Source organism: Electrophorus electricus, chromosome 1, assembly GCF_013358815.1.
Source record: "Electrophorus electricus isolate fEleEle1 chromosome 1, fEleEle1.pri, whole genome shotgun sequence".
Classification (NCBI taxonomy): Eukaryota; Metazoa; Chordata; class Actinopteri; order Gymnotiformes; family Gymnotidae; genus Electrophorus; species Electrophorus electricus.
This window is the reverse complement of record NC_049535.1, coordinates 18,787,983-18,814,341: the sequence shown is the minus strand read 5'-3', so window position 1 is coordinate 18,814,341 and position 26,359 is coordinate 18,787,983. Positions and strand designations below refer to the sequence as shown.

The following is a 26,359-nucleotide window of genomic DNA, read 5'->3' as shown; positions in this document are numbered from 1 at the left end:
ATCCATAAAAAACATACACTGAAATAATAAAAAGCTTGTTTAGCACTAGCCACTCTCACAGCAGGGGCACATCTTCAAAGTTCTGCCGTACAACCGTGTCCATGACCTTACTGAGCACTTGCCGTATGGCAGAGGTGTGTGTGGCGTTGGTAAAGTGAGGGTACACCGTCTTGCCTGAGGCGGTGGACCGATCCACAAACAGGGAGGTAAGGTGTTGCGCGGCTGCATTTACGTCACAGTCTGGGCCTGCAGCACACAGCAGAGGAGCATGCACAACGCCTGGATGGATACTCAAGCAGAGACAGCACTCGGACGAATAGGGAGATCTAATGAAGCTCATCTATAACCGGCCTGTTCTGCTCTGAAGCAGTCTGGCACGAGTCTTATCTCTATAACTCCACAAAATCAAACATCTCAGGTGCCCTTGAACTGAAATTAAGTTTAATACATTTTTAGTTGGTGGAGTTAATTTGGGGGAAGCAGGCTTTAAATAGATCATTTTAGAATCCCCTGATGTTCCTTATGCAATATCAAACAGAATGCAGAATTACGTGTTCAAATGTTGCTTGATCAGGTGCCGTGTCTTGCAATTACCTTTGAATTCAGGATGGTACAATCGCAGGTGTCTGCCAGAATGCATTATCTTCTGACAAAACAGATCAGTTTTATTCATGAATAAAATCTGCGGATGCATACAAAAACGACAAACAGTAAGTCTTTAATCCAAATGAAAAGTGCTGACCACTTAAATCCATACTTCAATACACATCTCTCACACACACGTAAATAAACTGATGAAGGAAAGCCTAAAGTGTGCTCCCCAATGCTTCCTGTGTTTACTGAACAAGCCTGAGCCAGTTTACACCATACAGATAATTAAAAATACTGGGCCCAGTATTGAGGAACAGCAGTCCTGTTTAAAAAAACAAAATCAACCCATCACTTTTGGAAAAGATTTGGAAAAAAGTTTGGCTAGACCATCAGGTAAAGAATTATTGTTTAGCGATGGATGCAAATTATTCATTCATTCATTCATTTAATTCATTATTTATGTGCATGCTGACATGCCTGTGAACTTTACTAAAATGACTTCCCATGGTTCGTTGCGCTTTTTATAGCAATAACTGAAGCAATTACAGCAGACTGACATCAAAGCCACTGGCTTTCTTTAATAACCCACTAAACACTGCAATAGTCCACAGTCCATAGTCTACAAAACAGACATAAAATTCATACATCTTCAGGATTACTTGGTTCTCACATTAACATCCTAAAAATAAAACAGTGTCTAATATACTGCAACACTTCAGAATCCTCCAGGATTATCATTTTGTGGAACAGCTTCAGACCATCAGAAATAAGGATTTCTCATTTCCAGTGGCAAGTTATTTTAACACTAAAAGACCTTCCATTAATGGTATGTGTCATCACCAGTTGTTGCTATGACAGCAATGAAGTTGAAGGAAACCAAGAAAAACTGAGCTGAGTGGTTAAGATACTCAACTAGTACTCAGAAGGTTGCCAGTTCAAGCCCCACCACCAGGTTGCCACTGTTGGGCCCTTTAACCCTGAATTGCTCAAGTCGTATTCAGTCATAATTGTTAGTGGCTTTTGATAAAAGTCTCAGCTAAATGTCGTAAATGTAAAAAGAGCCAATCTACAGTCAGAATTTTAGAACCCTGTGGAATGAACGCGATTTAAACATCTACATTTCTAATAAACTGATTCTACCTCCTAGAATTTCAGAAGCACTTTGCTTGCACAGTTGATGAGACCTCTGAAATGTCCTTTTTCTCTGGAAACCTTGTGTATTACCTTTACATCTTTTCTTATAGTGAATCTTCACACACCCACCCCATTTTTTAACTGAACATTAGCTTACCAGTGAAGCTTTTTTGAAGTACGTGTTGTTGCATATGGTGGTGAAGAGCTCCAAGCTTTCCTGCAGACAGTTCTTGTAGGAAGACACAAATCATCCATTAGTGAAGATAGAGCAGAGCAGCAGAGAGCAAGAAACAACCCCCTATGACAAACTCCAAAAATTATTTTTTAAAAGCGGTAATTTTTTTAAAATTACCAATAAGACTTATGTCCATTATGATTTTGAAACTGATGAACTCTATATAAAAAGGGACACTACACTAATCACAATCATCCCATCCATTCAGGGGCACTTGCTTGCCTCTGGTGACCTCATTATGATAAATACTTTGTTCCTGATACTTCACTTGCAAGTAATCATATTTGTGTTTTATGATGTCCAACAAGGACAACATGCCCATCTGCCTGCTTTTCAGAGGAAAGCTATTATTTTCCAGCATTTTGGACACAACTTCTTGCTTGAGACATACTGACTTGGATGCTAGTTATCCCTGAGTAATCAGGATCCTGGACTATCATCAAGGTTAGTGGTTGTTTAGTAGGCCACTGGCAGGAGTTTGTAATAAATGTTAAATCAGGTTACTCACCAGAGAGGGGTCCTGAACAAGGTTTAGGTCATACCCAGTAAGAGCCACTACAAATATCACAGCCTTGACATCATCGAAATGGCTGAACCACTTCTTCTGCGAGAGCTGATGTGCACCCACATCATACACTCTGTGAACAGCAGCACATCAACATCAAGTCGTGTACCAACCAATGCTCAGAGGGAATTCACTTGTAGAAAGCAATCAGCCATCAGCATTGGTTAAAACGAGCATTCAGCACATCATTCCACCTGAAAATAATTTGGTTTATTTTACAGAAAATAATATTTCTATTCCATAGTGACTCAAAAGTCAAGTCCAAGGAGGACAAGATTGAGTTTAAGTTTGGGGCTAGATGAAGAAATACAAGTGGCAGAGCACCTAATTCTAAGAGAGGAATTTAGCAGACAAAAATCACTTGGCAAATCACTTAATAATGACCAACTGTCTTGCTTAAATATGTCAGAGCATATCATTAATAATAAGTTTTGAAGTAACAAAAAGTAATTATAAAGTTAGAAGCATCTTCCTTTTCAACCACACTATTTCCAGTGGATTAACTGTAATTCACCTTTGGCTTAGTTCAGTGATGCATTAGTGTACAGGGCTGTAATTGTGCATTACAGGATCCACCATGTCAATTAGTCACATGACACCAGCGAACCGTGTCCAATTTAAAGCTGCTTCACATCACTCAGACACTACAGTAAGTTCACTGAACCATGCAAACCAAGGTGTTGGGAGACACAGGAAATGGAATATGAGAGATCAGTCAAGCACTTTTCTGCAACTACTGTCTCCCCATTACTGCTACAACACGGAGTCGTCAGATGATGCATCCTTCATTAGGTGCTGCAGCAGTAATGTCAGTCGGTCCATTTACTTCGATTAGCTGCAGCTCATTGCTGCTGTGCTGTGAAGCATGTAAAGACTCTCCAAATCCACTCAAGCGAGGGTGCAGATGCCCCAGCACGCTCAGCTGCACGCAGAGAAGCAAGTGCCAGTCCTGCTAAGCTCAGTAAGCCCAGCCGAAGAAACTCAAGAAGACTGCAAATACTCGAAAGCAGTGCATGCACTGCTTTTGGTGCACATGCATAACGGGTCCTGGAAGAGCTCCCAGACAACCAGACCCTCCGGTAAGGATCCCGAGTTGGATCTGGCCTAGGGCTTTGTGACACTGATGATTGCAGGCAAAATGCTCCCTGCCAATTTTAGAACACAATCAGCAGAACAGGAGGTGCCATGTGAAAGCAAATGAGAGCAGGCACTCAAGATTTTAGACCAATTTCCAGATCACTTTTCCACTTTTGTTGACAGCACAATGAACATCTCGCAGCTCTCTTACAGCTGGGTTTCTTCATGCTCACGTTATGGCATCTTTTCCTCAGCAGAGGCAGATTGAGGGTACGTACCAAGACCTTTTGGCCCCTCTGCTATGGCCCTCACCCGAGCTTCAAGCACAGAGCAAGAGGTCGAGAGCGGGAAAGCAATCAAGAGCGAGTGAGAGATCAGAAGGGAGTGAGAGGTGCTCATTCTCCTCATTGTCAGAAGTGAGAAGGAATTCATGAAAGGCAAAACCTTCAATATTTTTATGGCTCTGAGCCATGAAAAAGTGGGGAGGGGGCCTCCTTCAGTTGTGTAAAGTCATCATGATTCTCCCTGAGGACCCCCGATACTGGAGGAACCATCAGCATACTGGACTACCAGCAAAGGCAAGACCACAACCTTTCCTGATCAGAGATCACTCCAGTATTAAAGTTCTGGTGGACTGGTCTCTGATGTCATTGGGCTAAAGGTCAGCAGCTAAAATGCATTCTTCATCCCACTAAACCCTGTGCATTGTTCAAAACAGGGTAGCCATCATGACTTCTAGTCCTTTCACATAAGCTCAGTTACAGCAAAAACTGCACAGTTGTCCAAGAGTGCAAAGCTACTGGAAAAAACACAAGGGAACTTGGTCTCCAGAATCCCACCCCCTGCCAAAAAAACAAAACCCGAATCCAAATCAGTTTAATTTACTAAATACACTATAAAACTGGTGCCATAGAGGGCCATTCCAAGTCAATAACCATAACCAGGTCATAAACATGAAGGTCGCCATTTGCCTATAGTTGGTCTTTGGAGGACGGTGAAAGACATTTACCTGTACTGCAGGTGGCTGAGGCTAAACTGGGTTTCAGTGATTCCACTGGTCCTCACCCTCACCCTCAGGACGTCCTCCTGAGTGGGGATGTAGTGCAGGCCGATGATCCGGTTCAGGTTCTCGAAGAAACTGCAGGCACCGTCATCAGTGTGGTGCAGGAGAAAGCCGCGGTTAATATAGAATTTCGGTCTGACAGCAACAGCCTATCCAGCCTCACCTCAAAAAGCCAATTGAGGGCAAAGGTCATTTTTAATTTGTAACTACGTGATGATAATTTGTAGGTTAACGTGATGATGGAAGGAGCCACTCCTGTGTCCCACTAGTTTACCAGTCCATTTAACTTGATCCCAGAACAATGAGAAATGGCATAAACATCCAAAATGGCTGCCATCTCATGTACAGCTAATGAGAGATGAGCAGAAGACCATGATTAGGGTTCCCATGAACCCTAAAGGTCATTTTGATGATTAACAGTAAACAACAACAACATCTCAAAGACTCGAGAGAGACACACCAAGGAAGAGAGACATGCGTCCAAATCAGTCCATGTGTGATTTTGATGCAAGTCAAGTTTGAGTGCATCAACTTGGCAAGTCAAGTTTAAAAATTCAATCCTAAGCCATGACATTTACCGAGTTCTGCTTGCCAGGCTGACAGGGCCACAGGTGTTAGTCCAGGGTACTATTGAGCAGCTGTCAATCACCCAGTTGCACTGCATGCCTGTAGCCAGATGATTACTTTATCTGGGAGGCAACAGCACTGGGCTTTTCATGATTCATTAGATAAGGGTGCCTTTTCTTAAAGCCCTGCATTGGAAGCCACAACTAGGCTGTGTACAAAGACATGTGGAACACAAGAAAGAACCTCCAGAACATCAGATGCAGCTAAAGGAATGAAAAATGCTTCGATCAATCAGGATTTGAGGGCTGACTATTTGATCCGACAATAGAAGTCAAGGCGAGTTTCACTACTGGGAAATGACAAAACACAAACAAAATGTCCTTTTGCCCAGTTATGCAAAACTGGTTAACAAGACAGCTTACATGCATAGAGTTTGTCATTTGTTGTGTGAAACTACAAATAATAGAGGGAAATACAGCACCACAAGAAAATGACCCTGAGAGCAGCCATGAAAAGAGCAGCATTTGGTGGCGTCACAATAGCTATCTAGGATAGCGTGGCTCCATGTGAAGGGCTCTGCACAATAGCAGAGGTTTCAAGAGTGCTCACTGTAGCCCACACACCCAGCAGCGCTGCCAATCGTCCCAGAAACCCACTGCAGCCCAAATGCCTACAGCTCATTAGAAAGCAAGAGCTCATCAAAGGGGTCTTTCAGACTCTGCCGGCTTCTGCACACGCAACAGGGCCACGAGGTGAAATGCATGGAACTCAGAGCCGGAGGTCCTTCCGCTGAATTAAGGGTTTGACACTCAGAAGCTTGTTGGCATTTAAATAAGTGAATGCTAGACAGAGTTCTGAGAAGGCATACTGCATCCATCTTTTTTGGAAAAAAACAAAAAAAAAAAAAACAAAACACACCACATTACAGCTTACAACTGGCTAAAATAATTACAAGGTGTCTACTGAAGTAATAGAAAAATAATATCCAATACTTTGTGAAATCTTGCATTATTTAATTTGTAATATTAAGAATATTCTAAGATCATTCTTTTTAATAGCAATTTCAACATTTTTGCAAATAAAAGCCAACACAACCAAACTAATAGTAATTCTGCAAGACCTGGAAGTGTGTGAAAACCAAGAACTCTGAACTATACAACTGGGTTTGGTTTTGCCAGCATGTTCAAAGTAGCTTCAGATTACTCACTAGGAACGCAAATCCAATCAACAGAAAGCTTAGTCACTATGGCCTGGTAAACAGGGCGACATGCCTGAAACCCTGTTAATCCCAGATCTCCACAAGCAACAGAGCACGTCATGCGAAACGACCCCCTGTAATTCTTTTTTTTCCACCTCTGTAATTATTCTAGTCATTTCCAGAACAGTCACCGGCAACACCTTTTAACGAGGCAGCAATTAAGGCTCTTTCAGCAAATGTCACAAGAGTCATTAGCAGAGATGCATTCTTAACTGATGTAAGCCCCGGCACACACGGGCGGACAGGGCGCGGAAAGCACACCTTGAATGCGGGGCGGAGACCAGAAACCACTCACTAGAGTGCAGAGTCGTTGAGCTGGTACTCGTGGCCCCTGGAAGCTGCCGCACGCACGCCCGCATCTCCCCACAGTCTGTAGATGGAACAAGCCATGAAGGGCAACAGCTCCTGGTCATCTCCTACACAGCATTCGCATGACAAGACAACGCGTGCGTGGGCCTGTAGAGATGGAAGGAAGGTGTACATATTTACATTCTGCTCAAGGCTTCCTTAAGCAGCGAATAAAAAGAATAAGTATGCTTGAGTAAATAAAGGACATCACGCCATCAATGTGCTCGTCTTCAGTATCTATTATAAAACGGTACCAACTAGGTGCAACTGGCACCATGTTAATTTGCAGACAGTACTGGAGTGCTGCCTAACTGTACCATTATCTACAGCTCTCCGTTTTAGGGAAATAATTTTCTACTTCAATAACTTCTCAAAGATGCACAGATGCCTACGCTCCATGCATGGTGAAACAAGCCTGAGCACTAACAGTGCATCCAATCAAAAGGAACACTGTATAAATCACTCAGTGGTTTCAATGCAAATTTCATTGCAGTTAATTTATTAGTGCTACAATGGCAACTGGGTGGTGAGAGGAAATGTGAAAATTAAGTGCAAGTTGGTGTTAGAAAATTAGTGTTATTGAATAAAGTTTTGAAAGCACACTGCCAGTGAGCCAGTTAACGATGGTTGGGTCATCTGCTCCATGGACGAGTGGACCATCTGAAACCAACATGGGACCAAGTTCTGCAGCCTACCTTGTTCTTCTTGTTGGCCAGACTGATGTGGAGCTTGCCCATACCATGCAGAACAAACTTCATTGAAGTCAACAGGTTATCCAGTACAGCAGGCTACTCATGGAGAAGACAGTGAACAAGAGAAAATTCACACTAGGCAAATACTTGCACTTGACGGGTTTAAATTATTTGTTCATAATTAGCTGCAAGCAATTATGCTGTTTAACATTATGCTGTTAAACGAGTGAAAACTACAGCAATTTTCCAGTCCACCAACAAACATGGTGGCAATCCATTTTAAACGCAATCCGTTTCCCCCTCTGTCGTCATAAAGGTTGCATTTCAAAGTTGTAACCATTGATTGGTCTAGGAATAGAACCATCATAGAGCCTGGAGTTCAAACCCTGTCCAATGTGTAGAGCTTGCACTAGCTCATAAACCAGCTGTGCACTCTGAAAGCCTATATTCTTCCCTGCACTGCCAAACATCCCCAGTGAGGTTGACCCAACACATGCATGTAAAGACATGGGGTCAGTCATAGTCTGAAGCTAGAGACTACTTACCAATCATCATCACATTTACCTCAAATATCACTTGGGAGATTATTTTTTATATAAACAAACCAAAACAAACAAACAAATGGAAGGGGTGGACCATCCTTGTAACAAGCTACACTGTCAATCTTAAACATTCTAAGAGTGCCTACGATTGGTTTAGTTTGGGTCTAGAGGTTTGGTCTCATAGTAAATCCACCCGAGGCAAAGCAAAGAGTGGCATAAGGAGAAGATACACCCCAGAGTGAGATTTGTCCAGAGATTTAACACCTTTATTGAGCCTCATTATCCCTTGCGACATACGTCATGGTGCCCAAGTGGTTGGCAGAGATAGCCCAATACTTGCAAATGCAAAGTCTGCATAGAACACAGTAAATGGCAAATGATCCAGCAAGCCTTTTTACCCAATACTTAACCCAAGAATTCAACAGAAAATCCAGCAGATCACTGTACCTTAAAAGTGGCAAGTTCTTCTTTGGTAAAGCCACAGTTATGAATTATCTTCATCTGCTTCAGTAGAGTGCTTTTGCCACTCTCTGGAGTGCCTAGAGGTTTTGAACAGAAACTCCTGGATGTCGGTTGACCAAAACTAAGGCAAGCAAAAACCATGTTAGCTAGGATTAAGCCATCAACCATCCAGCAATGGGCTTTTCAATTAATCTGACAAAGTTAGGCATCTGCTACAAACACTCAGACATTCCTGAATAAAATACTCTCTCCTGGACAAGGTGGTGGCATGTTGAAAGTTGAAGGCAGAGTTTAACTTGGGCTTTCCGATGGCTTTTTACAACGCGCTTTTGTTTTTATGAGTGGCTTAAAACTCCCCATTTTATTGAATGTTTGTCCAACACATTTTTGGAAACATTAAGGTATTTATAGTAAAGTTGTACAGTTAGCTTCTGTAAGCTGCATCTTGCCATACATGGTGTTTGCCACCCTCTAGCTCCCAGATACCCAATCCTGGCACCTGAATCCATATCTCTTCTATGTTTATGTAATCTCCAAACAATTAGTTAAATTAACTGGCCACTGTAGGAGCGTTTAAATCTGATATCAACAAGTGGATAATTGGTACAGATAGCCATTCATATGTATTGAATGTGTCTCTAGTGATCACATATGATTAGATTTTATGACTAATCACTAAACCACTGTTACTTTCCTAACTAGAAAGTGTTAGAAACCACTAGAAACAATTTCCAACCAGCAGCTATGCTTTCTTCTGGTTAGGCTGCTAACTAGGCAGTCTTTCAATGCTTTCAGTGAAGCAGTGGGACACATTCATACAAATGTCACATGGCCCTGATCAGCCCTGAAGGTCATTTGAGTCACAGATACAAAATGCAGCTCCTAAACACAATATACCATTTTCTCACACTTGTGATTGGATCCCCCAAGATATTAATACCAACGTGAACTGGCTGATGTGTGTAGGTAATCTCACTCAACTCCTAGGGAAGGTAAGGTGTAAAACATGCTGAAACAGCTCTCAGGAAACAAGGATTCTAGCCCTTACTTAATGGTCAGTTTCTGACCAGCAGTGCAGGACCACTGTTGGCTGGATATGTTTCTTTCATCACAACCTTGTCATCAAACTGAATAAAATCTAATCTTCTACAGAAAACAAAAACATAAAAAAATGTAAGCATTCTTAAAAATAAGCACTCTCAAAATGAACTAAAACTAAATTGAAAAACTAAAAACGGGTACACTGGTACAGTGTGGAATTGACTGAGTAGTAAACAATATTCAGTCATTACTGGTCCTGTGTTCTGAAACAGCACTAAAGAGTGGGGTAGAAAGAATATGCTAATAGGCGTTTATAATCATACACGTGTGTATTTAGAAAGGTCCAAGGCAAGTGTCCTAGGTGAGGCGCAAGGTTAGTCTTTCAGATGATGCATGATGTGTGCATGGTCTACTTATGCAAACAGACTTCCACCCAACCAAAATCTAGGATAGTGCTGGATCAGATGCATTCTTCAGTCCACCAGCTACAAGTCTAACTCCTTGATGCTTGGTAAACCAAAACTGTGAGGAATCTTACCAAGCATTAGCATTTTGACCACGTGCGTGTCGTTTCTGGCTTGTGCTTGTAGTTCTCGGTCTAGTTTGGCACTGCGGTTACTGGCCCGTTTCTCTTCCTCTGAAACTCGGGAGGGGACGTATGCCAGCAGCGCCCTCAGACATGCCTCGGGAGACCGCATCGCACAGACGTTTTACCGGTGTTCTCATGCTGGATTAGCTGTACATGCATCTATGACAAGATTTGTGTAGCTTTAGACTTTAGGCATACCTGCAAAGATGTTGGATCAAAACAGCGAAACATTTGTTGATGATTCTGAAGTCGATTTCTGATCCAATGAGTAGGCCTAGTGTTTAGATAGCGTCCTGGTTTGTGCTGAGCTAAGGAGATATCAGAACTCCTGAAGCTCTAGACTTTCACCGTGACGTGAAGTAGTTTGATTGATATGTGATCCGACCAGAACCTTTTTGAAGACGCTAGCAAACCCAGCTGGAGAGTGAGGCGCACGCACAGACGCAATTGCTCATAATTAACCTGTCTCACATGTGCTCACTGCAAAAGCTAAATTGACATAAACAAGAAACGTTTTCACGTACAAATAATTTAATAAACCAGATCATTACAGGAAGAAAATTAAAAGTCTAAATAATAAAAGGCAAGAAAACAGATGTTGATGATTCTGACAATGATATATTGTAACAATTTGTTTTTACAATATTTTATATACAAGGACATACACCAAATACAATGGGATGCTTTGCCCCTTTGACAGTATCACCAGATTTCCGTCCTTGACTAGTGCTGCTCCCGGATTAGCCACATTTATTCATACGATTCTGTATGAATTCAGGATGTCACTCGAATAGTTACCGTACTGGGAAGTCTTACACAGGACCTGATATGACTTTTGTTTTACACCGAGGCAGCGTGTTGTCCACATTAAGGAGAAATTTTAAACGTCAGGTGAACGGATTATTATGTGACATCTTTGGAAGTTTTAAAAACAACATTTAATTAACAGTACAATTTGAATTTGAATATTTAACTAAAATATACTGCTAATGTCAACCCTTCATTTTTAGCTGTTTCCTGAAGAGCAAAAATACAGTTTCAGTCAAGACATGATTGAAGTGGAGTCAGAACTGTGATGTGGGTTATATCTTAATAACCGATGAGACCGCCAACACCACATGTCTCCCACTGACAATCATAGCCTGCATATACCTTTCAGTAAACTGAGTTCCACTTCGAGCATTTCTAGAGGCAGACTGACCTCCAGTGGCTGGACGTGTTACTACACCCCTTACCGACTGCAGCTGATTAGGCACTGCGCCACGCAAGCAGCGATTTACGTGGACTGTGGTCTAAATAAACAAGTATTTCATGCCATTTACATCATCTACACCAGTGACACACTCACAGAGATCCTATTCGTGTCGACTGCAGTTTTCAACTGTTTCTCTCCAAGGTTAATCTTTTATTATTTTTATATGAGTCCAAATGCTATTTCTAGAGCAGTTTTACGGTTAGTTCTTGTGACTTAGTTCAGTAATTGTGAGCAGGAATCTCAGTTTTCTGTCTAGGTAGTTTAAAACATAGAAGGGCATACATATCTGAAGTAAGGCAAAGGACATTTGTCTCAAAGACAATTTAAAATAGGAAGGTCAGGTCAAAGTTGAAACACATGTCTCTCTACCAACTGCACAGTGTCTAATGTGCCTTTCAAAGAGATGACATTAAATTTGTTGTTAAATGTTATGGACACAACTCGATCTAAAATGCACTCTCTGTATTAAAAATAACAATATTACGTTCCAGTGCTTCATACAAGCAAAAAAATCCAGTTACCATTGTGTATTTAAATCTGAGAGGGATAAATACAGAAATCAGTCAATTATAATAGGTTCATATTACAAAAAAATACATATTTACATGATGTGGGCAGACTGTTGTAGTTGGTGTGACAAATCCAGACTGTGAGCTGCATCTGTACCCTGTAACTAAGGAGGAAGAGGAACCGAATGGGGGGGCAGTGGGTGTGCCTGGGGCAGGAATTGGGGCTGAGGTGGGGGGCGGTAGTGGGTGGAGCTGGGACAGGGGGTGGGTCTCGGCAGTCTTTGATCAGCGCCTGCTCCCAAACTTCCTACAGCACAGCCTGGGCTCTCTCTTTGGCTTTATCCTCTTCTCGCTGCTTCATGGCCTGGATCATTGCCATTTCCTTGGCCTCCTTCTTCTGGTTCCTAGCCTCAAACAGCAGCCTGAGGGACGGAATACAGCACACAACTCAAAAGCAGCATCACTATGGCAGCATCACAGACAAAAGCCTGGGCAACTGGATCCTGTTGAGGCCCCTTCCTCTGTGTGGGGGCTCTTGGAAAAATGCACAAGCAAACAGTGGAAGGCTGGTCATTTGCATCTTGTTGACCATGTCACAAAATTAAGCAGCTCGTTGTGGAAAACTAAGAAATATGTCGGATTCTTGTGGCCATTTCCAGGACAGTCCCGCCTTTTTCTTTTGACATTTCTAACTTTCCTCTACAGTGGGAATAAGATTTTTCAGCACATTCTCACCTCTGTATTTCTCATGCCCAGTAAAATGTGTTCTGTAATGTTAACCTTGAGCACATGCCGGGAGCCATCTATACGCGCTGTCAGTCTTGGCCTTCTCAGCATTCAGCAGGTCACTGAATCAAGCGTGTGTGTTGTATGTGGGGTGACACCCTTCGCACCTGTTTTTGATTATCCTCTGTACAATGTCATCAGTGGTGAGGTTGTTCCTGCTGTCCACAATACGCAGGATACCTCTGGTCCTGGGTACCTGTGTGGAGGCAAAGCACACACACGCGCGCAAACACACACACACACACGCACACGCACACATACAAACAAAGGTTACTCGGTCACACCATGATACTCTGCCCTATTGAAAAGTTTTATTAGATTTTATGCTAGATATTATACTTACATTACATGAATGAATCCTAATGCATTTTACTCTGCATGATCAGGCCAGTACTCACGGCATATGGGTCAGAGCCATCTCGGTCCAGAAACACCTCGGTCTTCCCGTGACAAACCAGGTCCACCTGCACAGCAGAAGGATTTGGCATGGCATTCAACCCCAGAATGCAGGGTGTTACATTGTATTCAAAACCAGAGTACTGTATGTTACATCTTACTCAACCACAGCATGCTGGGTGTTACAATGTAATCATTCTCAGATTGCTGGGTGTTACATTGAACTCAACCCCAGAAAGCTGGGTGTTACATTGGACTCAACACCAGAGTGCTGGGTGTTACATTGGACTCAACCACAGAAAGCTGGGTTTTATAATATACTTAACCCCAGAGTGCTGGGTGTTACATTGAACTCAACCCCAGAAAGCCTGGTTTTATAATATACTTAACCCCAGAGTGCTGAGTGTTATAATATACTCAAGCCCAGAGTAATGGGTGTTATAATATACTCAACCCCAGAGTACTGTGCACCTGTTGCATTTATGTCTAGCTCTAAATAAACAGGTTTATACCTTGAAATGGTCCAGCAAATCCTTTGAAACAGCATAAGGAGCCCCAATCACCACCTCCGAGACATACTTATAAGGACCAAGGAAATAACCAGCATAAAATATTATTTCAATTAAATAAATTAAACTAATTTTATTTTCTTTAGTTCAAATGAGTAAAAGTAACAAAAACTTAAAAGTAACTTACTCTACAGGCTAGGACGCTGAGCGTCCTCTCATGAACATTCATGATGGGATAATTCTTCCCTTTGTATCGATTCACCTCCTGAAACAGCGGAAAAAGTCATTCGCCATTTCTTATTTATCACACCTCAGCCTTTTAATTAATCATGTCTGGTTTCATCTGTAGGCCATGTAGACTTGAAAAAACAAACCACTGCCACACTACAACTAGAACCTGAATATCCACTGCTATAAAAACGTCTTTAAAAATCAATCTTACCTGATCAAAATGGAGCCCCACAATAATGTATGGCTTATCTGACAGTTTATGCACAGCCTCCAAGAAATCCACATGGCCAATGTCTGCAGATCGTCACATCAAGGTAAATCACACACACAAGCTATTAGAGCAAGTTTGTGGTAGGATCTACGCTTCTTGGATCTGTGGGAAGACGGGAGCGTTTGAGGATACGGAAGAGATCAAAGGCTCCAGCCACATAAATGATAGTGTCCCCAGGCTGTGGTTCCTTCCCTGACGCGAACTGGATTATTTTTTGGGATGTCTGCAGAAACTGGGACACTCCCGTCCAGGGACTGTGGCCCTTGGGACCCTATAAGGCAGAGATGTCAGGAACACAGATGGCAGGTTAGTTTTTACATTGACCCAGGATCTTCTTGCAATATTCCAACGTGGATCTTAAATATAACATGTGCAAATGGAAAACTGGATCCAAATCTTAGAATAAGCAACTTCTATCTACACACATTAGAACATGGTATTCTCACAAGGCAAAAGAAAAACAATTTAACCTTGAGTTGATAACATTGTGTTGGTACTTTTCTATTACTATTTGTAGAATGTTTCTTTATCGATGGCCATGCAATTCTTGGTCTGTTCTGAGAATGGCTCAGAAACACCACCTAAGCCCTAGCCTCTGAGAAACCAACGTGGACCGTAACTCAGCACTGCACACACATTTCTTTCTCTTCCTTTCAAGTGTGACTAATAAACTGTCAGGCTTATTGAGCTGAATCATTCACTGTTGCCCTTGCTTAGTTTGTGAGCATGGCACAGTCCTTGTGGGGGAACAGTAGGGATTTTCATGCCTTCCTTGAGGTATCCGACAGACTGACTACAGACCCAGACCAAAATCAAGCCCTTTATCACTGCCAACTTAGCATGTACACATGAACAAAAATAAATGTACACAGAGCAAGAAGATGTCTACAGTGACTAAGCACATTTTTTCAGAAGGCAAAAATATTTCTGTCTTCCTGTTTAGGCCTTCCTGTCCAGTTCAATCCACTGAACCCACAAGTATAAAGAAAGTGAGAATCATGACCATGAAAAAAAGACAAATATATTTATAATGAAAACAAATCTCTCAACACTGATCCTAGGTCAGTATGGTGAGAGTTCTATCAAATATGACATGTTTGTCAGGCAGTATTACGTTCCTGATTAAGTGCACGGTTATCCTGAATACACACTCACCCTTCCAAAGTTGTCTGTATGCTGCTGGTAGTCTGAGCTGCCCTGAGAGGGGAAGGACAACACATTGGGAGATGGACCAATAACATCTTAGGACAGAGCAGCAGAGACAGTAGGCTGGAACACTTCTGAGGTCAGGGGAAACTCACTATGTTGCTGTGATGTGCCTTTGTCATCAGGAGCATGCGACCAACCAAGTCCGTGGTGGAGACACCTTGAGTCCTCTTACATTCCCTGCAGAGACACTCATGTAAGAACTGAGTGGGAATGCTAACACATTTGGCAGCTGTGACTGGGTCACTGGAATCGCATGAACAATGCAATTGTGGCTGGGAGCTCCCGCTGAGTGCTGCTCTGCTCGACAACCTTGGTCAGGCATTCAGCAATCTGCCCCCTGATCTCACCTGCACCTGTGTGTTCAGCTCTGGGACCCCTGATTTAATTTGTACCTGTGTGTTCAGCTGTCTGACCCCAGATCTCACCTGTACCTGCCAGATGTTTTCACCTCTTCATATGTGTCCTTTCCGTCCACTGTCAGGGTGATGTCATCTGTAACAAAAGAGACAAAACAGAGCAGGTTAGGAACTTGAAGTACACAGTGAGTGTTAACCAGCCAACTGCTGGTTTTCTCTGTAAGAGCAGAAGGCAGTAATCCCAGACCAAGTCTGAAAGAGGGTTATCCCAGACCCAGTCTCAAAGGAGTTATTCCAGACCCAGTCTCAAAGGGGTTATCCCAGACCCAGTCTCAAAGGGAATAATCCCAGGCGCAGTCTCAAAGGGAGTTATCCCAGACCCAGTCTCAATGGCGTTATCCCAGACCCAGTCTCAATGGCGTTATCCCAGACCCAGTCTCATAGTGTTATCCCAGACCCAGTCTCAAAGGAGTTATCCCAAAACCAGGCTGGAAGGGGGTTATCCCAGACTCTAGTACTTGTTTATTGCATTTATCATTGTTTAAGATAGACCTTATGCATTTTGTACTTCTAGGCATCAGCATTCATCCCTGTATTTTTACAGTATTCTAGATCATTGGTATATTGGAGTCTAACCTACTCTACTGGTTAGGATGTATTCTATGAGTAAATGACAAAGCACTTTTGTAAGTCGCTCTTATCCAGATCTTATCCAGATCCATATCTTATCTGCTTAATGCTGTAAATGTAAACACATTCATTGATGGATTTGGTATTCCTTGTAACATTGCCTTTTGTAAACAGGATATGGTTTGCATGCAATAATCCATACCTCCATGCACACAGAAGTCACAGTTGTACTTGTCCAGGGTGTCCAAAGTGGTGACGTAAGGGGCACCCTCCACTATCTCATCCACCCATTTGATGGCCCGCACCATCTTGTACCTCTCTGCCTGCGTAAAGACTGGAGGGCCCTTGTGCTTTGAAATCTCTTCTACAGTTGAAAGAGGAGAAAATATCAGTAGGCACAAAAACATGTAAGTCATATATCATGGACAGAAGAGACAGAGAGAAGGAGTGAGGCTGTGAAAAATCTGGCACACATGAAATGTTTGGCGACCATTTCAAATGAATTCAGTTTCTACGCTAAATGGCATCTAAAGTGTAATCTTATTATCATAGAAGCCATAATATTTAAAAAATAATTTAACAACACAAAGAGCATTCTGCTCTGTAACGGCCCAAGTGCCACAGGGCAAGGAGACTCCCTTGAAGGTGACAGACATTTGTTAACAAGCAAAAAAGACAGCGGCACTCACGTATAAAATAAACGGTGAACATGAATACATATACGGCTCACATGAATGATGAGAACAAGAATATGAACAATGACTGACAATGATGCACACCCCAACTGGCGTTTAAATACAGACAGACATAACGGGACTAACCAGGTGCAGCTGTGTGCTAAACAACATAGGTGTGCTTACAAATGAGACAAACTGTGCATTCCCGCTGCACGGTGGGCCGTACCAGGTGACCAGTGGCAAGGGGAGCGCTCCGTGACATGCTCCTAAACAGCAGTGCTGGATTTCTTACATTTGCAAACAAACCTGCCTGACTAAGGACTGGCTAACAGAGAACCATGTGTTTGGATATACTTTTGTGACTCTTTCTGATTTTATTAGCTTTGATTTGTATTTGTTATTTTATTATTTAAGATTTAACAACTCTTATTTCTTCTAACAGAATTGATTTGAAGAGCTATTAACAGAAACTGTGTCAAACCCACAAGTGAACTTGCTCCAATTATACTCTGTTAAAGAAATCACTTTTTAGAGGTTCACATACTTTTTCAATAAATGATTGATTGTTGAAATGATATCTTATGGTACAATATAATACATGTGCTGTTTGATGTCATTATTTATTATTATCATACAGACACGCTTACAGAATTTCATTACACAGAGAATTCCACCTGAGCCTGATCACACACTTGGAAGGTTGAGGTGATTTACCCTTAGAGCTAGCATGAAGCTAATACACACTGTTAGCGCTCACGTCTAGTAACGCTACGACTGTTGTCCAGTCCTGCAGTATGTACAAAACCACGCTGCCATTATGTATCTGCAGTGCATGGGGAAATGTCCCCATGATCAGGAAGCGGGTGGCCCAGTGTGCTTATGCTGCTCCACTGATAAACTCTTCCTGAGCCCTAACAAAACACATTTTGCATGCTGTCCCCTCATGCAGGGTCCCACAGCTGTATGTGTGTGTGTGTGTGTGTGTGTGTGTGTGTGTGTGTGTGTGTGTGTGTGTGAGAGTATGTGCTCACCATCTGTATGCACCCCGACTATAAGGTAGTCCCCCATAGCCTTGGCCTGTCGTAGCTGGTTTGAGTGTCCATAATGGACCATGTCATAGCTAAAGAAAGTCAAACAAGTTACAAAGTTACAAAAACATTACATTTGACACTACACACACGCGCACGCACTCACACCCATGCGCGCGCACAGTCAACCACATCACTTTTGATTTGATCTTGTATAGCTTTTTATGAAACCTCTTATGTAGCCCCTTGGACAGAATCTCCAGCGTATAGAAGTTATCAGAATACCAAAGTTGGTGTTATGACTAAAACCAGGGTTTTGCATACTGGTTATGTGTGTGAATGATTGTAGAAAGGTAAGTTCTGATTAAAGTCAGCAGGAGGTTTGTTTTGGGACACCAGCACTTATATGAGGAAAACCTCAGAGTGTTCTCATCTCAAGGAGTCACTGAAGCACAGCCTTTCCGTCCAAATCAGCTAGGCAGGGTAATCAGATTAGCTAAGCAAACTAATCAAATTAACTAAGATAGACCGAGCGATATTAATACAGATGTCATTTACAACTTCACAAAGAAAACAACAGAAACATGCATCTGAGCAAATAAAAAATGTACCAAATAATTACAACACCTGTAATATGCCTTTAATGTACATAATTACAATAGTTTTATTGATCTATTCCCTCTGTGCACTGATGAGAATAGTATGCTCCACTACAGATATAAATGTGACTAACTACCCAGGCTGGAAGTAACCGCCAATATACACACATTTAAATGACCGCATTAGATTGCATATTGTTTGCCATAAGATTATTCCCAGCATTCTACACAAGATAGCACAGGAACAAGATGTAGTTCATGAATCATGAGTGAAGAGAGTACACCATGAAAACATGCACTGATCCGGTGTTTCAGTTTTGCCATGAGATTCCAAGGGTAGTCAGTTCAGGGTAGTCAGACTGCACACTACTGAGGGACAGAAATAAACTCAGACATCAGGAAAACACTGGGGTGCTATCACTCTGCCGTTATGATCCAGAGAAAAGTCATCCACTCCTTTTCTTTATTGCGGGCATGTGGTTTGCTTTTAAATGACACCTCCCTGCAAACGTGGTTCCGTTCCTGTCATTCACGCAAGCTTCGCAGGGACCAGCAAACAGGTTCCTGCTTGTGTATATCTTAGTCCTCCCTGCATTTCTTATCCCTTTTGTTGCTGTGGCACGCAGGTGCAGCCTGGAGAAACTGGGTCAGTTGTCGCGCAGGGAGTCGGAGAGGCTGTGAGATGCGAGTTGGCACAGTTCCTCCACCAGCGGAGAAGGGCGCAGGGCCACGGGCAGAGGGCAGGGTCTGCATGAAGGGCCGCTCATGGAGAGCTGATGGAGCGTGTGTGTATGTGTGTGCGCAGGCGTGCGTGTGTGTGTGTTTATGTGTGTGTGTGTGTGTGTGTGTGTGTGCGTGCGTGCGTGTGTGTGCGTGCGTGCGTGTGTGTGCGTGTGTGTGTGTGTGTGTGCAGTCATTTAGAGCCAGACCCTGAAGCATCTAACGGTCAGGTTACACTGTTCCTTTAAGCAGGGCTACGGTCACAAGAGCATCATCAGAGGACCATGAAATATTAACTAGTGGAACTGGTTAACAGACTCCCAGATAGCATCTGAGCTCCTCGTTCTAATGGCCAGGGAGCAAAATATCACACACTTCAGAAGCACATCCAGTTTAGCCATAATAAAAAAGCTCAGTGATACTGAATCAGTCTGAGGCTTCATATTTGTTATCCTGTTTTAAGGTAAGGAAGGATGAAAATCAGGCTACAAATGTAAGACTTGGTGGCCAGATGTCAGGAAACTATTTGTCTTAAATGTGATGGCATAAGATGAAATATTTGGGCACTTTTATGGTAAAGGCGTAAGCCTAGCATTACAGAGAACACTGCTGACATAACCCCACTGACAGCATAATTTAGCAAAAAAAAACTTTGTATGCCAGGTGCTTACACTGCCTCTCATGTTTATCTGCCAGGTGTTCACAAAGGTGTTTGAGCAGGGGAGATCATAAACTTTATAAATATCCTCCAAAAGGTTGTAAATGTCAGTACATCTTGCACTCTGCCCGGCCACAAATTAGGTAAGCAAAGCGGATTACAAGGTATGAACTTTGGCTTTTCTGAACGCTCTGTAGGGATGAGATGCACTTTGACCCAGATTGCTTCCAACTGCATATTGAGTAATCTGCTAAATCAGGTGACAGTCATTCACTGAATAAGATTCAGAATCAGAATCTTTATTCAGCAAGTTCCAGATTTACAAGGAATTTCTTTTGGTGCAGGTGTCGAACATAGAACTGACTGACAAGAGCCATCTGTAGCAGGCTCAGAAGGGTCTGGACCAGCCATTGGCCACGAGGACTGCTGGGCAGCAGATGGTGAGGTCGTGGCTGGACTTGGGATGAACGTGTGGTAATTCCAACATGGTGAAAGGGACGGTTGGGCAGGTGTGGGTGGCAGGGATTGAGTGGGGAGGTGGGGTTACAGCTATGCTCCATATCTCCTTCTGCACCCTTTAATATTCTGGCATTCGAAATATCCCGCAATCCACCTCAGCACAATAGATGGGCTGCCTGAAATGGCAGGAATTCTCCAAGAGAAAGGCCATGTAATCCTACATGTGCATGAATGCAAAGCATTCTGAGTGCACCCTAGTGGGCAAAACAGGTGAGTCTGGAGTTCTGCAAGTCCAGCAGAGCCTTCAACACACACTGACATTTCATTCCAAGCTTAAAGAACAGCCAACTTGTTTGTATTTTTGCTGTAGTCCATAAGCATGTTACAGCATAAAGCCATGCCTTAGCCCACACACACACACACACACAATGGAGTGTGTTATAGCTTGCTCCTATAAGTATCCTAAACTCTCTTAATTCAGAACTTGCAAAACATGTTTCTATGTTAATGTTGCACTCAAATCTCTACCCACTCAAATTCACCTTTTGTTTGGTTGGAACTTGATCTTTGGTTAACTCTGTGATAATCCTATAATAAGCACTGCATTTATTATTGTACATATCTGAATATATAGCTGTATTACTCTGTAACAATCATATTTCAGTTCACTATTTAACTGTGCAGTCAGTGACACCAAGTACAAACTGGTTCACTGTAATATAATGAAGCCCATTATAAGGTATGAACAGTGATCAGATCTTCTCTGGAGTATATCCCGTGAATACCTGCATAACTGGTTCATCATAGCGGCTGACCCGTCTGCTGTTTCGAGCGCAATTAAATTCCGCGACCCACCCACTGCTTCCCACCGATAACAGACCCCAGAGACACCGCTATCCTTTCGCCGCAGGGGGAGGAGGAGGAAGAGGAAGAGAACTTGAACATGTCGCGTGTCATTAAAAACAAGACTCACGGTTCTCCGCTCTGCTCTAGCGTTTAAACAAAATGACGGTGCAGGTGCATTGAGAATGAATGCAGAATGACAGCCTGTTTGACATTCGATGTCACTTCAGAAATAAACAAGCCAAATGCATTAATCTGCCACGTGAAGAAGATGCGAGCAGCTTGTTACAGAAGAAGGAAAATAACGTCCGGCTTCAAGTACGGCAGAGGAACAAGTTAAAATAAATGCACGACACCACTGCCCACTGGGTTTGACCTACAAACGAATTTATGCCAAGAGGCGGAGTGTGCTGTTCAAAAAGCTGATTGATATAAATACAGTGGCACTCTTCATATAAGCTCTAGCCCATGCGTGTGCACAGCACATGATGTTGCTCTGAGGAATTTATGTCAGTGCATTGCTCACCACCCATCACACCAGACTCGGATGATTCTCCTCCTCTTCTCGGGACTGCAGGCGATTGCGAACGGCTTCGCCTCCGTGCCTTCGCCCGGTTTGCTCGCCTGGTGATGTCCGTTCTTGATCATTCTGGGTATAAGTCTTTTCAGAAATATTACAGTGAACTCCGAGATGCATAAACAGAACGAAAACACTAGCTACAAAATAACCACTCTTCGATGTTAATTTTAATAGCACGTACGTTCCCTTGTAGTATAGGCGCTTTTTGCGTTAGAGTGACGCTCCACACCGGGGGCAGTGCCTTCTCTACCGGGGAAGTGGCGTCACGGGTAACGAGTCGTACGATGAGAGCGTCCACTCAGCACATTGCCGACGTATAGTTACATAATCACTGTTCCAACATCATGCGATTATCAGCCTAGCCAGATATAAGAATGAGTAGAATACATTTTTACAGACTTTGTTAAATTGGTTAAAATGATTTTAGGCTCGGCTGTTTGACTGGTACAATATCCAGTCCGTTGTTTCTCTCATTCCCACTTAGAATATAAGTGGAATGCAAAAATTGCCTGTTTATTTCTATAAACTATAAATATTAGCCTAATACAGCTGTCTGACAAATGACATTGCAGCATATGGCCTATCTAATATATCTTGGTGAATATGGCAGCCTGTGAGATTTCCCCCTTTAAATAATCAAGCTATAAAAGGATGTGGATCATCCCTTATCTCCTTTGATTAGCTTGTTGACCTCTTTGTGAGTATTGGATGACGTAGAAATATCTTATTGTGCGAGTAATAATTTTTAAATGGTAATATATAACCTATAAATATATAAGATGAGGTATGGCAGTTGTATAATCAAAACCTACAGCAGTATGTGGTGATTAATGAATAGCACTTACATGGCAATAAAACACTACAAGTGGTTCAATGGACGGATTTCCTTATTCTTACGACTGTCGCTCAAAAACATAGGGAACTTTATCGCCACCATTTGGACATTTAAATATAATTCAGCTGATATCGAGAGGTCTCTGTATTTGCGCTCGTAGACCAGCAGATGGAAGCCAGTCTCCGAGCCTTGACTCCAGGTTTGTAGGGGGTGTATTTCCCCGTACTCGCGCGCTCGGAGTGCGCTTGGGAAAGTGCACCCACCAGTTGCGAGCTGAGAGCAGGCTGCTCACTGAGCATGCACTAAGCTGGGATCTCACGTTACAATACCGATGCAATGCCAAACATGTCATTTCCACTAAATGCGACTACATAATGTGCCATCTTCAATAATAAATCAGCCTATGTATGATTAGATGCCCAATCATCAAGCGTGGTGGCACATCTTAGTGGCAATGCTTTCTTTTTTTTCTTCATGAGCCCGTCTTCCCTAACAAAGCCATTAGTAAAACGTGGCTGGTGCTGAGAGGAATGACCAGGACAAGCCGTCCCCTACGAGGGCCTCTGGCAGCGCGGGGGGGGGGCTAGTCTATGGCAGCGTGAGCCACGTTCGGGACGGGAGAAGTGGGGCAGGTACCTGCCGCGGAACTGGGTACGGATGACGAATGTTGCCCTACATGGACCGCGCTCTCACCTCTCCCCTCCGCGTGCTCAATGCATCACGTCCGGAAGCCACGGAGCAGCCCGCGCGCGTTCCACAGCAGCCCGTGAAGGGGTGTGCAGGTGGTTTATCTACACATCCCTGGTGCAAACGCCCAGGGCAGGCTCGGGGAAACGCGGATAGTGTAGTGGACTCTCTCCACTACATTAGAGACTGACCATTGCAACTGAGTAAAAACAATCAGCAAAGAGCCAGAACTAACAACAATACATATTTTGAGCTTCTAGTTAAAGAAGAATTTGACAGTAAAGATCACGTTAAAATACTGTTGTTTACACTTTAACAAGAAGATTCCTTGTGGCCATGTGAAAGATGTGTATAAAATGAACCTCTCAACTGTGTGTAATAATTATCAGATTTATTTTCATAATTTTTTTTAATGAAATTGTACATTTAGACTAGTGTAATTTGCTTAAAAAACATTTTAAATGGGTTACAACCTGAGCAGAAAAAGGTTAGACTTTCTAGGTTTAGCCTGGAAGGAAATGATCAGGGCTCACACTTCAGCTTTCCTAGACACTGGACATGTCCCTGTCTGCTCCAAGTCCAAAGTTAGGACAGACATCTCCCGCCTCCTCCCAAGCCTCAAGGGTCTCACTCACATCAGCCCCCCCACCAAAAAAAACAAGTCCACGGAGGGTTGCTCAATCTAGGTCGACTGGCTGCCGTTTTTGGATCACAGAGGGAGGAAATCGTGCCATCTAAATGATCACGCTCTCCTAAAACCTACTGATGGCAAGAAGCCTTCACCAGCAGGGTTATTTTTACAGCCGTCGAAGTGGGTCAATGACGATGCCACAGAATATGACCAAAAACAATAACAAAAAAACCCCAAAAAAACGCACCATGTCTGGGTCAGCAAACGCAAGAAACTATGGGCATCTCTCAAAACATGTTTTTATTGATCATATATAAAATAAAGGAAGCTGTTTATCACCAAACATACAGTATATACAACAGTACATCAATAACTTAGCCACACCGGAGAATGACTATCTGCATGGTTTAATCCACAGTTCTTATATGTGAATACATCATATCACTTGTGTATCTACAGATTGCAAAAAGTACAATAATTTAATTAATAAATAGTTACAATTCACCCATTTTGTTACTGTATTTCATACAAAGTACTGAAATATATATATTATTACAACCCATAGATAAAAGTAACCAAAACACATTTTATAAATGTAATTCACCAATCACCACCTCACATTTCATAGCTTGATTTTCTGATTTAACACTTTAGAGACAAAGAGCTGTACTGAGCCATAGAGAAACCTGTGGTTACCTGCTTACCAAACAGAGAACATGATGAACAAAGCCTACTTAGCCTAAAGCTATTACATAGTGTCACATAAGTGCTGATAATGTTATCAGTCCTCCAATCAGGTCGCTCCTGTAAGACAAGGGAAAGGATCCAAGACTCCTTAGAATGCGTGTTGTGATATCAGGGAGAAAAAGAAGAAAAAAGAGAAAGATCTTTCGTGCCTGTTAGGTAAGCCTAATTCTGGATGGGTTTTTTTTGCTGCAAAAAGATGGTTTTCTAATGCTGTTATGCAAAGGACAACAATACAGCCACCTAATGGTCCATATTCTTCAGTCTAATTATCCAATATCCACCTCAGTGTGATGCTCTTCACTCCTACTGACCATGTCACAATAACGCCACTGCAGGAAACAGCCGGGACACTGCCGTGTGAAGCAGCACCAAAGTCAAAGGGATCAATCATTTTTGTCCAAGGGACAAAGTCAGGCATTTGGTGGGGAACTCTATTCAGCGGGACTGAGGAGGGCTATGTGCAGAAGAGATCTTATAATGCAGGGATGTAAAGTGAAAACTCAGGCATCTGCAGGGAAGAGGAGACAATGCCATAAACCTGATACACCAATATGGACGGTCAGCTGGACAATCTGATCTGCCGCCAGGTCCTAAAGCCCACCCACCGCTGCTTCTCCTGACCCAACCAACAGGAACATCATGAGGCAAGATGTATTTTTAAACTTCAGATATACAGTATGTCAGCTGACAATAAATCATCTGGTTCAGCAGGTTCATCATTTTTTAACTCTTGCCATGTTATGAAGCACTAGTTACAGAAAAGACATCACCATCGTACACAGTCCTGTTCACCACTGCACTCCAGTGCCATACCATACAGTTCTGTCACTGCATTCCAGTGTCATACTCACAGTTGTGTCATTGCACTCCAGTGCCATACCACGCAGTTGTGTCACTGCACTCCAGTGCCATTCCAGTGCCATGCTATGCAGTTTTTCTCAGTCATCACAGTTCAGAGCTGCACAGGAACTGTGGAAGCCAACAGAGCCTAGCTAGCTTTGTATTAACTAATCACCTCTAGCTTTGTATTAACTGATCACCACTAGCTTTACATTAACTGATTACCATTATGTTTACATTAACAGATCACCACTAGCTTTTAACTCTTATTGACTGACAGACCTTTCAGCATTTTTGGCCAAGTATTCCATTTAAGGTGATAAATGCAAAATACAGGCAATTTCCATTATTGTCTCACTTCATTGTACAAGAACCCTTTTCAAAAAATATGAGTGTAGGACTTCTGAATTTCATCCCCGAACCTACACCAGCAATCCCATCTCACTCACTGAATTCTTAAGACTCGCACGATTGACCTTCACCACCCGGTCAAAAACGAACTGCTTCCAGTACATTGCATTACACATTTTGTCCTGAGCAGATAGCAGGCAAGAGCATACCAGAAACAAGACGCTCAGCTCAACAGTGCATGTTCACTGACTTCACTCACAAAAATAACCTGATCATATGTAATATGAACTTTCCATATACCTATGAAAGTACTGTACTGCATCTGTAGTGCTACATGTTATCTACAAGCCTCACTGCCATATTCAGCCTGACAGGGCCAAAGTGCAAT

The 26,359-nt window shown here is 42.6% G+C and overlaps 2 protein-coding genes across 3 annotated transcripts; both read right to left on the bottom strand.

Annotated features, from left to right (window-relative positions):
• Window positions 1-55: 55 nt before the first annotated feature.
• Window positions 56-10,141, bottom strand: LOC113575337 (guanine nucleotide-binding protein G(o) subunit alpha-like). The gene is made up of 9 exons (XM_027006788.2): window positions 10,114-10,141; window positions 8,520-8,611; window positions 7,534-7,626; window positions 6,786-6,946; window positions 4,612-4,740; window positions 2,469-2,598; window positions 1,883-1,954; window positions 595-682; window positions 56-246 (listed from the first exon to the last, which is right to left on the bottom strand). The coding sequence occupies exons 1-9, from the start codon at window positions 10,124-10,126 to the stop codon at window positions 56-58; spliced, it is 969 nt and encodes a 322-aa protein (XP_026862589.2). The 5' UTR covers window positions 10,127-10,141.
• Window positions 10,142-10,677: 536 nt separating this feature from the next.
• On the bottom strand, window positions 10,678-22,123 carry LOC113575306 (ethanolamine-phosphate cytidylyltransferase-like). Of its 2 annotated transcripts, XM_027006747.2 has the most exons (14): window positions 22,062-22,123; window positions 21,827-21,961; window positions 18,025-18,113; window positions 16,519-16,680; window positions 15,756-15,822; window positions 15,423-15,507; window positions 15,277-15,318; window positions 14,254-14,392; window positions 14,062-14,144; window positions 13,807-13,884; window positions 13,623-13,688; window positions 13,113-13,178; window positions 12,822-12,910; window positions 10,678-12,350 (listed from the first exon to the last, which is right to left on the bottom strand). In XM_027006747.2, exons 2-14 carry the CDS (start codon window positions 21,946-21,948, stop codon window positions 12,236-12,238), a joined length of 1,203 nt encoding a protein of 400 aa, XP_026862548.2. In that variant the 5' UTR covers window positions 21,949-21,961; window positions 22,062-22,123; the 3' UTR covers window positions 10,678-12,235. The 2 variants fall into 2 exon arrangements, with proteins under 2 accessions (XP_026862548.2, XP_035383837.1); XM_035527944.1 differs by lacking the exons at window positions 21,827-21,961; window positions 22,062-22,123 and adding an exon at window positions 21,243-21,353.
• Between the last annotated feature and the right edge of the window lie 4,236 nt (window positions 22,124-26,359).